The sequence below is a fragment of the Leuciscus leuciscus genome (genome assembly GCF_965113295.1).
Source record: "Leuciscus leuciscus genome assembly, chromosome: 2".
Classification (NCBI taxonomy): Eukaryota; Metazoa; Chordata; class Actinopteri; order Cypriniformes; family Leuciscidae; genus Leuciscus; species Leuciscus leuciscus.
In genome coordinates, this window is record NC_138726.1 from 1,424,233 (window position 1) to 1,436,640 (window position 12,408).

A 12,408-nucleotide genomic window follows, 5' to 3' on the forward strand; every position below is an offset into this window, starting at 1 on the left:
CGCCTGAAACTGGATATTCACACATTTAGGGACCGTCTCTCATAAGACTTTGGTACACATGTTTCTAACTTCAATAGCATTTGAAGAGAATGACTTACAGTCATAAAACCAACTGTAAAGTAAAAGTGTGCATCATGGCACCTATTAACACTTTACAGTTGGTTTTATGACTAAGTCATTCTCTTCAAATGCAATTGAAGTTAGAAACATGTGTACCAATGTCTTATGTAACTTTAGAGACGGTCCCTAAATGTGCGAATGTCCAACGCCAAGCTAACTTTATGCCAGTCTATCACTGGGAAACGCTCAGCATTAAGCTTTGCGCGTTATTCTGAGTCCATCTGCTTGCCTGCGAGTTTGGTCTTTTATATCACTGTATTTTGTCCATTGAGTAACTTTGAGTGTCCTGAGACCACAGGGGAATCCTGGAGAGTGACGTATTAAGGGAATCCCCAGTTCTGCGGCACAGCAGCGCAATATACAGTTAAGAAAACTAAACAACCGAGAGAAATATATGTCTACTACCTCAGATTTAACGTTTGATCTGTGCATCAGCATCGGGGAAAAACAATCTCGGTCACGACAGAGAAAGCTGTGCAAAACTTGCATGTACAAAAGTAACAGTGAAGACTTCAATGTAAACACAGCTTTTGTGTCTTTATCAGCTTTTCCATATGATAATCATCACAATTCATCGCCCTGATGATAATCACAAATGGCCTACTACTGCTCGCTCCATTTCTGTAATTCAACGAATGAGTGAGTCTCTCACCCGTTGCTCTATAGTGTTCTTCGTCAACGGCCGCTTGCTCCCCTGCTGGTGAGGCCGACTAACAGCTATGGAGATCATCAATCGGCAATCTACTGCTTTTCCTGCAGTTCGAATTTGAACCACTGAATTTGTGGAAGTGGAATAAAATGGACCGAAAATTGCCAGTCGAATATTATAGGTTGTATTTTTAAACAGAATGAACATTTTGGAAGTGCAATCTGAAAGGTGAATATGGATTGTTGAATTTTTAAGAATGAAAACATGTGTGAAATGTTTTGCATTGAAATATTCACAGCTTAAATATACAACCATGTTGAATTTCAGCCCATACAAATGCAAGGCCTGAAAATACAATGCATTAAAATGCAAGCAGGGTTAATGCACTGCATATTTTTACTTAGTGCAATTCAACAAGCTTTTTAGTTTCAAAAACATTTGTCATTATTTTACTTCCATATTAGTGTGTTAGATCTTTTCTTTGTAGAGCAGAGATTCGATTTTTGATATAAAACTTCAGAGCAGACCATTCTCTCTGTTTTAGAGCAGATGGTTCAGCTTCCAAACACCTTACGCAGTCTGCCTTCCCTGGAACTTTGCGGTTCTTTATGAACCTCATCATGTGGTTCTCTACTGCATCAATTTCGTGTTTGTTCCAGGCTGTCCTCTTGATGTGACCTGTAGAGGGAACAAGTAGGTCTACATCATATATCTTAGCATTTCACTAGTAAGAAGTTGCTTAAATGCTTAATCGGTCCAAGATACGGATCCTTGAGATCAGCTTGAGACATTCAATGTTTGAAATAATCTCAATCTTCCGTAGTTAGTATATTGAAATGCTTCAAAAATCATGTTGTAAATAGAAACCTACTGCAACTGGAGAACATATTAACCATCAATCAGTTGAAATTAAAATGAACATACCCCTCTTTTTTTTGGACACTGGGTCTGCGGGAAGTGTGCTGTCTTCACATTCAGGGTGCTGTGGTGATGATCCTGTTGTGCACTCTGAAAGTAAAAATTATGCCAGTCTGAGTATTAACACATATCTTCATTAAACTGACAAAGCTACCCCGCATCTGTTATTATTTATCACTGCTGTTTTAAATGCAACCAAAATAACTTGAGAACATAAAGTGCAGTTCTCAACTTCAGTCCTGGGGACCCACCTACCAGAATTTTGAGGTGTTTTACATGCCTCACTATTTAAAACACCTGATTCAACTTAGCTTCTTAGTGTTTAATTAGGGAGTCATCTAAAATATTCTGGGAGGTGTGTCCTGGGGACTGGAATAAAACAATGAAAATAAAATAAAATTGTATTCCTTTTTGGAATAAAAAGAGGACTTTGTAATATTTTTTAATCAGTTATTTAAACTTACTTCTAACCCATGGGGGATCATACTTCCACTGAGTACTTGTAATGCACAGCAATACAATTACTTTCCCTGGTAACTAGTAGTGCAACCAATTACTAATAAAATTGCAGTAATATTACTCACCATCCAAAAAGTCACACTTTCTAAAAAACAAATCTAATTGCTAAACAATTTAACAATCCAATCATCCCTATTCACATTTGTAATCATTGCATGCATGTGACGTCACTATTGCAGCAAGCTAGCTTAGTCAGAATCTGGAAAAGTCTACATCATTCAGCGGCTGGAAAATATAGTTGACTGCATTCCTGTACCAAAACCAAGATGGGCGTGTTAGAGGATAATTCCAGTATTTAGCACTTTGAGTCTCTTTTCTGGTTTGTTTTGGGTGAACTAGAGTGGTGGACACAGAAATGTTGACGATGGGTCCTGTCTCGACTTTTTGACTTCTAGAATCGCCTTTGACCGCTTCAGAGCGGCTGTCTATGTATGGGCCTGCACGAACATGTCCTTGAAACAACCCTTAACGTTCGTTTTCAAAACTGTGCAACCCACCGAGTGATTAGTGGTGTTCGTTGATTATTAAAAACAAATATATCAGCGCAATGTATGATTTCAATCCGTGTTATTATTTGCTATAGTGGAACTATTTTTTCAGATACCTCACAACCGAGTATAAACTTCCGCTCGCTATTTGAGTCTGAAGCATCTTTTCCGTTCCCGGTAGCGCAGTAATATCAACGAGCAATGAGTCCTCCAAAAGAGATCAATGGGATTTTACAAAATGCCAAATAAAACACGACAGAAACTGTATTTCGCTACGCTACTTGTTTTGGAACATCAACGAACACCACTAACCACTCGGTGAGTTGCACAGTTTTGAAAACGAACGTTAAGGGTTGTTTTAAGGATGTTCGTGCAGGCCCATACATAGACAGCCACTCTGAAGCGGTCAAAGGCGATTCTAAACGAGTCAAAAAGTCGAGATAGGACCCATCGTCAACATTTCTGTGTCCACCACTCTAGTTCACCCAAAACAAACCAGAAAAGAGACTCAAAGTGCTAAATACCAGAATTATCCTTTAAGGAAAATAGCTATACTGGTTGATAAACACACATAATCTGTATTTTGTGCATAGAAAGCAGAATGATAATTTTAAAACACTGCATTTTCCAAATACACCATATATACAGGAGTATTTTTAGGTTTAAGTCTAGCGAATAAAGCCGCTCTCTCAATCTCAATTGGTGTTGTATTTTGACAAATATTAATATATAAATTATGTAATGATTATGCTAATTAGCTTATGATGCCATTTAACAACATAAAGCAACTTTGAGCAGGGTTTAGAAGTTGGCAAAAGTGTTTTGGGGTGTGTGCGGGCTCATGCGCAAACCACGAGGGAAAAAACTAAACTGGAAATGCCTAAGCAACATGCTAAAGTAATTTGTGCATGTAGTCAGTAGAAAGTGAGAAAAATAATCTAAAGATGAACCACCCATTTCAAACCAATTTGCCATCCCTAGAAACAACAATTTAGAATTAGGCAAAAATTAATTGGAACAAACTGGCTAAATGAAATTGTTACCTTTCGGATTGGAAGTAGACTCCTCTAAATCACTGTCCACTGTAACGTTCTCTGAGGGTAGAAAACACAGAAATGAATCATTTAACTTTTATTTAAATTTTAAATAAACATTTAATTTAAAAACACAAGGTAATACATGCATACTATTCCAAAGCATTCCCAAAAACCTATATTACAATTTATGTAAACTATTACAGAATAAAAAAAACAGAACCAATATCTCTAAATTAATTCAATTCAGACAATGGTCACAGTAACAGTGTATAGTACCTTCTGGATCAATGATGATTTCATCAAGATTTTTCCCTTTAAAGTCTGCCAAGCGTCCTTTTTCGAGGGCCAGAAGAATTTTGCTCATTTTGGCCAGCTGAAGGGTCCCCTCAGGTAAGCGGTAAAACTGACGGTGTATCCTAATATCATGGCCTAGGAAGTCAGCCAGCTGATCAAGCTCAGTGTTGCTCAGATTTAACACTTCAGAGAGGGTACCAATCTGTTTCCTCAACTTGGTGGAAGTTAGAGTTTGAGGATTCTTAGCATTGCATGCACCTGCAAATTCACGGATGCAGTCAGAGCCACGGAAAAAGGTCATTGCAGAAGGACGTGCAAAGAGGAAAGGGTTCTCATTCAGTACTCCACACTTGCTCCGGTTTTTAATCAGCAGGCTGATCGACTCTTGCATTGAAGGAGTAACAAGCACTGGAACTTTTCTGCCTCTTTTGCCTCTGATCTCTATACGCTTGAAGTACTGACACAGTTTATTTTCCAACTCTGTGAGGGCCATGCTAATATCCGGATGAGCTTCTGTTTGGTTGCTGGAGGTGTATGCGGACAAAGGCATTTGTGACACTTCCCCTTCTCGCCTACGATTGAAAAGCATAACCTGAGTTAATATAACCTTTGCCAATTTTGACCAATGCTGAGATGATGGCTGTGTTGACAAGAGTTTGCGGTACACTTTCTCTTGCTCATCAAGATGCACATGGAGACGTTTGACATCTTCAGTGAACGGGAGCAAATGTGGGCAGTTCCACTTGGCTTCCTCCATTGTTCGCCGTGCTGTTGAAGAAATGTACTCGGGCCATCGGGTTTGATACAGCTGTTGGAAGCTGCTCGCAAAATTTGCACTTGCTTTGTCTCCATTGATTGTAGAATGGCTCTCAATAAGCATTGCGATTTTGTTCAGACTATGACCAAGTTTCACAGCAACACTAGCCTTTTCATACACATTGGTCTCTTCAATGTATCCAGCTGTTCTTTTAACTGCATTAACGGCATGCATGAAGTTTGTGGGATGGATGAGCTCTTTAATAGATGTAAGGGGTGTTACCTCTCTAGTACATATGAGGAGTCTTCCAAGCTCTCTCATCTTTTGACGGATGTATTCATGCATTTTAACTCTTGATCCATACTTGTTGTAAAGATGCTTTCCCAGCTCTAAAATGCACCAGTCATTTCTAGCTTCAAGTGCCACTTGGTCTTGGTTCATAGCATTTAACAGCTTCCAAACACCATGAGTTACTCCTGGTGGGGGAGGTTGTGCAAAGCTACAGAGAGCCTGCACACGGGTTTTTCCAGGTTTGGGTTTCACGTCAGAAGGCTTGAATTTGCAAACTTTCACATGTCGCCACAGGGTTTTCTTTAAGAAGAGTCCTTGGCAGTAAATGCAATGCATAAATTTTTCCCCATCCAAATTCTTTTTAGGCAGTTTCCGTGGAATCATCTGTCCTGAGCCTGTATTAATAACAGTAGCATTGTAAGCAAAATTACCTTTGTTGCGTAGATACTCAAGCTGCATTCTCCTTTCTTTGGAGCCCTTTGGATGACTTAGAGCCTTTGCTACCTCTACTTCATTGCTATGCTTGCGCTCTAGGTGTCTAGCAATTTTCGTAAAAGCACTGTCACAAAAAAAGCAATGTTGTCTCTTGCTATACATTCTCAGTCCATCCCTCTTTTTAATGATAGCTGGGATAATCACTGAACTTGTGCTGTCAGGAACTGAGGCTGCACCATGGCTCTGGAAGCTCCCTAAGTCACAGCTGCTTTGAGGATTGTAGTTTGTACTTCTGTTCTCAGCTGAACTGCACTGGACTGGCAAAGTCTGGAGCTTTCCTTTACCTTTAGGTGAAACAGTAAGGCTTGTGCTACTATCTGATGCACTACTCTCTTCTGATGTGTCAGGGATGTACTCTTCCTCACTGACTTCAGATAACTCATCTTCGCTCGAATCAAAAACATCTGAGTGCTCAGCAATCTTCCTTCTAGCCTTGAAAGACAATGACCATCCAGTTTAGTTAATCCTCTTTCATAGATTAATAAATAAAATGAAAAAAAAATTAAATAAAACACTTACTCTGGTGTTTTTTGGTCTTTTGAATGTTGTGGCACAAGTGGAATGTTGTTCACTCATTGCAAATGGTGTATGTTTCAGTCTGATGTCATCTTGAATGTCTGTACTGTCATCTCCACTGGAATTTTCAGAGTAAAAAATATCGGAGTCCTCATGAGTTGCAGGTCTCATCTAAAAAAGACAAATTAGACAAACGTCAGAATGGCAAGCCTTCAAATAAACTAGGAAAATATATGCTTATAGAACTATGTTTATCATATAATGAAAAATAAAAATACAATATTATGCAGTTTAAAAAAAAAAGTGCTTTTGAAGTATGAGGCAATTAAAAAGAAATGGTAATAGCAATGAAAAATAAATACCTGTTTATAAGATGTCATCATTTTAGAACACGAAATGTCATCTTCACTGTCTGAGTAATCAACCAAAGGCTGTTAAGAAAAAGAAAAAAAAAATTGAAAAACTGTCCTAACAGTTTAGGGCAAATTATTTAAGACTTTCTTGAAGCACCATAAGACAACTCCAATTTAGGGTCCTGATCATGTCAGGGTTTATTTACCAACAATGATGGGCTTACTTTACATCATCCTTACTAAAATGCCACAGTTAATATATGTACCTCAACTGCACGTCGTGAAATGCCAGCAGTTGTAACAGAATCCCCAGAGCAGTTCTTTATTGTCATCATGTCTTCATCATCCGTGCATGTAGCCTATAATAAAAGAGTTAAAAAAATGAGTTATAATTGATACTCATCAGACAAGGTCCCCATTACGCTAAACCTGTAGGAAGTGTGTGTATTTAATCACAGAGGGGTTTATATGGCATTCTTGAGACAATACAGGTCCCCACAAAGTACATTACACTAGAAACAGTGTGTAAGAGTCAAGACCACATATAATAGATGGACAAACAGATAGAGAGATGGATACAGTCAGACTGATAGAGAGAGATGGATAGACAGACAGACAGATAGAGAGATGGATAGACAGACAGACAGATAGAGAGATGGAAAGACAGTCAGACTGATAGAGAGAGATGGATAGACAGTCAGACTGATAGAGAGAGAGAGATGAATAGACAGACAGACAGAGAGAGATGGATAGACAGTCAGACTGATAGAGAGAGATGGATAGTCAGACTGATAGAGAGAGATGGATAGACAGACAGACAGACAGACTGATAGAGAGATGGATAGACAGTAAGACTGATAGAGAGAGATGGATAGACAGATAGACTGATAGAGAGATGGATAGTCAGACTGATGGAGAGAGATGGATAGACAGTCAGACTGATGGAGAGAGATGGATAGTCAGACTGATAGAGAGATGGATAGACAGTCAGACTGATAGAGAGATGGATAGACAGTCAGACTGATAGAGAGATGGATAGACAGTCAGACTGATAGAGAGAGATGGATAGACAGTCAGACTGATGGAGAGAGATGGATAGACAGTCAGACTGATGGAGAGAGATGGATAGTCAGACTGATAGAGAGATGGATAGACAGTCAGACTGATAGAGAGATGGATAGACAGTCAGACTGATAGAGAGAGATGGATAGACAGTCAGACTGATAGAGAGAGATGGATAGTCAGACTGATAGAGAGATGGATAGACAAACAGACAGTCAGACTGATAGAGAGAGATGGATAGTCAGACTGATAGAGAGATGGATAGACAGTCAGACTGATAGAGAGAGAGATGGATAGACATAGATATTATATATATGTACCTCAACTGTACGTCGTGAAATGCCAGCAGTTGTAACAGAATCCCCAGAGCAGTTCTTTATTGTCATCATGTCTTCATCATCCGTGCATGTAGCCTATAATAAAAGAGTTAAAAAAATGAGTTATAATTGATACTCATCAGACAAGGTCCCCATTACGCTAAACCTGAAGGAAGTGTGTGTATTTAATCACAGAGGGGTTTATATGGCATTCCTGAGACAATACAGGTCCCCACAAAGTACATTACACTAGAAACAGTGTGTAAGAGTCAAGACCACATATAATAGATGGACAAACAGATAGAGAGATGGATAGACAGTCAGACTGATAGAGAGAGATGGATAGACAGACAGACAGATAGAGAGATGGATAGACTGACTGATAGAGAGAGATGGATAGACAGTCAGACTGATAGAGAGAGATGGATAGACAGTCAGACTGATAGAGAGAGATGGATAGACAGACAGACTGATAGAGAGATGGATAGACAGACAGACTGATAGAGAGATGGATAGTCAGACTGATAGAGAGAGATGGATAGACAGTCACACTGATAGAGAGAGAGATGGATAGACAGTCAGACTGATAGAGAGAGATGGATAGACAGACAGACAGAGAGAGATGGATAGACAGTCAGACTGATAGAGAGAGATGGATAGACAGACAGACAGAGAGAGATGGATAGACAGTCACACTGATAGAGAGAGAGATGGATAGACAGTCAGACTGATAGAGAGAGATGGATAGTCAGACTGATAGAGAGAGATGGATAGACAGTCAGACTGATAGAGAGAGAGATGGATAGACTGACTGATAGAGAGATGGATAGACTGACTGATAGAGAGAGATGGATAGACAGTCAGACTGATAGAGAGATGGATAGACAGTCAGACTGATAGAGAGAGAGATGGATAGACATAGATATTAAATATATGTACCTCAACTGTACGTCGTGAAATGCCAGCAGTTGTAACAGAATCCCCAGAGCAGTTCTTTATTGTCATCATGTCTTCATCATCCGTGCATGTAGCCTATAATAAAAGAGTTAAAAAAATGAGTTATAATTGATACTCATCAGACAAGGTCCCCATTACGCTAAACCTGAAGGAAGTGTGTGTATTTAATCACAGAGGGGTTTATATGGCATTCCTGAGACAATACAGGTCCCCACAAAGTACATTACACTAGAAACAGTGTGTAAGAGTCAAGACCACATATAATAGATAGAAAAACAGATAGAGAGATGGATAGACAGTCAGACTGATAGAGAGAGATGGATAGACAGTCAGACTGATAGAGAGAGATGGATAGACAGTCAGACTGATAGAGAGAGATGGATAGACAGACAGATAGAGAGATGGATAGACAGTCAGACTGATAGAGAGAGATGGATAGACAGTCAGACTGATAGAGAGAGAGATGGATAGACAGACAGACTGATAGAGAGATGGATAGACAGATAGACAGATAGAGAGATGGATAGACAGTCAGACTGATAGAGAGAGATGGATAGACAGACAGATAGAGAGATGGATAGACAGTCAGACTGATAGAGAGAGATGGATAGACAGTCACACTGATAGAGAGAGATGGATAGACAGTCAGACTGATAGAGAGAGATGGATAGACAGTCAGACTGAGAGAGAGAGATGGATAGACAGACAGACTGATAGAGAGATGGATAGACAGATAGACAGATAGAGAGATGGATAGACAGTCAGACTGATAGAGAGAGATGGATAGACAGACAGATAGAGAGATGGATAGACAGTCACACTGATAGAGAGAGATGGATAGACAGACAGACAGATAGAGAGATGGATAGACAGTCAGACTGATAGAGAGAGATGGATAGACAGTCACACTGATAGAGAGAGATGGATAGACAGTCAGACTGATAGAGAGAGATGGATAGACAGTCAGACTGATAGAGAGAGATGGATAGACAGTCAGACTGATAGAGAGAGAGATGGATAGACAGATAGACTGATAGAGAGATGGATAGTCAGACTGATGGAGAGAGATGGATAGACAGTCAGACTGATGGAGAGAGATGGATAGTCAGACTGATAGAGAGATGGATAGACAGTCAGACTGATAGAGAGAGATGGATAGACAGACTGATGGAGAGAGATGGATAGACAGTCAGACTGATGGAGAGAGATGGATAGTCAGACTGATAGAGAGAGATGGATAGACAGTCAGACTGATAGAGAGATGGATAGACAGTCAGACTGATAGAGAGAGATGGATAGTCAGACTGATAGAGAGAGATGGATAGACAGTCAGACTGATAGAGAGATGGATAGACAGTCAGACTGATAGAGAGAGATGGATAGACAGTCAGACTGATAGAGAGAGATGGATAGTCAGACTGATAGAGAGATGGATAGACAAACAGACAGACAGACAGATAGAGAGATGGATAGACAGTCAGACTGATAGAGAGAGAGATGGATAGACAGTCAGACTGATAGAGAGATGGATAGTCAGACTGATAGAGAGAGAGATGGATAGACATAGATATTAAATATATGTACCTCAACTGTACGTCGTGAAATGCCAGCAGTTGTAACAGAATCCCCAGAGCAGTTCTTTATTGTCATCATGTCTTCATCATCCGTGCATGTAGCCTATAATAAAAGAGTTAAAAAAATGAGTTATAATTGATACTCATCAGACAAGGTCCCCATTACGCTAAACCTGTAGGAAGTGTGTGTATTTAATCACAGAGGGGTTTATATGGCATTCTTGAGACAATACAGGTCCCCACAAAGTACATTACACTAGAAACAGTGTGTAAGAGTCAAGACCACATATAATAGATGGACAAACAGATAGAGAGATGGATAGTCAGACTGATAGAGAGAGATGGATAGACAGACAGACAGATAGAGAGATGGATAGACAGACAGACAGATAGAGAGATGGAAAGACAGTCAGACTGATAGAGAGAGATGGATAGACAGTAAGACTGATAGAGAGAGATGGATAGACAGTCAGACTGATAGAGAGAGATGGATAGACAGTCAGACTGATAGAGAGAGATGGATAGACAGTCAGACTGATAGAGAGAGATGGATAGACAGACAGATAGAGAGATGGATAGACAGACAGACAGATAGAGAGATGGAAAGACAGTCAGACTGATAGAGAGAGATGGATAGACAGTCAGACTGATAGAGAGAGATGGATAGACAGTCAGACTGATAGAGAGAGATGGATAGACAGTCAGACTGATAGCGAGAGATGGATAGACATTCAGACTGATAGAGAGAGATGGATAGACAGTCAGACTGATAGAGAGATGGATAGTCAGACTGATAGAGAGAGAGATGGATAGACAGACAGACAGACTGATAGAGAGATGGATAGTCAGACTGATAGAGAGAGATGGATAGACAGACAGACAGATAGAGAGATGGATAGACAGTCAGACTGATAGAGAGATGGATAGACAGTCAGACTGATAGAGAGAGATGGATAGACAGTCAGACTGATAGAGAGATGGATAGTCAGACTGATAGAGAGATGGATAGATAGTCAGACTGATAGAGAGAGAGATGGATAGAAATAGATATTAAATATATGTACCTCAACTGTACGTCGTGAAATGCCAGCAGTTGTAACAGAATCCCCAGAGCAGTTCTTTATTGTCATCATGTCTTCATCATCCGTGCATGTAGCCTATAATAAAAGAGTTAAAAAAATGAGTTATAATTGATACTCATCAGACAAGGTCCCCATTACGCTAAACCTGTAGGAAGTGTGTGTATTTAATCACAGAGGGGTTTATATGGCATTCCTGAGACAATACAGGTCCCCACAAAGTACATTACACTAGAAACAGTGTGTAAGAGTCAAGACCACATATAATAGATGGACAAACAGATAGAGAGATGGATAGACAGTCAGACTGATAGAGAGAGATGGATAGACAGACAGACAGATAGAGAGATGGATAGACTGACTGATAGAGAGAGATGGATAGACAGTCAGACTGATAGAGAGAGATGGATAGACAGACAGACAGACAGATAGAGAGATGGATAGACTGACTGATAGAGAGAGATGGATAGACAGTCAGACTGATAGAGAGAGATGGATAGACAGTCAGACTGATAGAGAGAGATGGATAGACAGACAGACTGATAGAGAGAGATGGATAGACAGACAGACTGATAGAGAGATGGATAGTCAGACTGATAGAGAGAGATGGATAGACAGTCACACTGATAGAGAGAGAGATGGATAGACAGACAGACAGACTGATAGAGAGATGGATAGACAGTCAGACTGATAGAGAGATGGATAGACAGTCAGACTGATAGAGAGATGGATAGACAGTCAGACTGATAGAGAGAGAGATGGATAGACAGTCAGACTGATAGAGAGAGAGATGGATAGACAGTCACACTGATAGAGAGAGATGGATAGACAGTCAGACTGATAGAGAGAGATGGATAGACAGACAGACAGACTGATAGAGAGATGGATAGACAGTCAGACTGATAGAGAGAGAGAGAGATGGATAGACTGACTGATAGAGAGAGATGGATAGACAGTCAGACTGATAGAGAGATGGATAGAC

At 39.9% G+C, this 12,408-nt stretch overlaps 1 protein-coding gene and 1 long non-coding RNA gene across 4 annotated transcripts; both read right to left on the reverse strand.

Moving 5' to 3' along the window:
• Positions 1–246: 246 nt before the first annotated feature.
• On the reverse strand, positions 247–6,593 carry LOC309493394 (uncharacterized protein). Of its 3 annotated transcripts, XM_082162521.1 has the most exons (6): positions 6,447–6,593; positions 6,084–6,255; positions 4,008–5,468; positions 3,738–3,788; positions 1,694–1,777; positions 247–1,447 (listed from the first exon to the last, which is right to left on the reverse strand). In XM_082162521.1, exons 1-6 carry the CDS (start codon positions 6,465–6,467, stop codon positions 1,230–1,232), a joined length of 2,007 nt encoding a protein of 668 aa, XP_082018647.1. In that variant the 5' UTR covers positions 6,468–6,593; the 3' UTR covers positions 247–1,229. The 3 variants fall into 3 exon arrangements, with proteins under 3 accessions (XP_082018647.1, XP_082018648.1, XP_082018646.1); XM_082162522.1 differs by having other exon boundaries at positions 6,088–6,593; XM_082162520.1 differs by having other exon boundaries at positions 4,008–6,593.
• LOC309493425 lies at positions 2,320–3,031 on the reverse strand. Its single transcript, XR_014203920.1, has 2 exons — positions 2,988–3,031; positions 2,320–2,577 (listed from the first exon to the last, which is right to left on the reverse strand). It is a non-coding gene; the product is annotated as an uncharacterized lncRNA (long non-coding RNA).
• Positions 6,594–12,408: the final 5,815 nt, after the last annotated feature.

Bases quoted from the DNA above. Each gene is read 5' to 3' on its own strand.
- LOC309493394 (XM_082162520.1), bottom strand. From the start codon at position 5,670: ATGTATAGCAAGAGACAACATTGCTTTTTTTGTGACAGTGCTTTTACG. The intron at 1,778-3,737 runs GTAACAATTTCA...TTTTACTTTCAG, and splicing joins GTCTACTTCCAATCCGAAAG to AGTGCACAACAGGATCATCA. The intron at 1,448-1,693 runs GTATGTTCATTT...TTCCCTCTACAG, and splicing joins AGTGTCCAAAAAAAAGAGGG to GTCACATCAAGAGGACAGCC.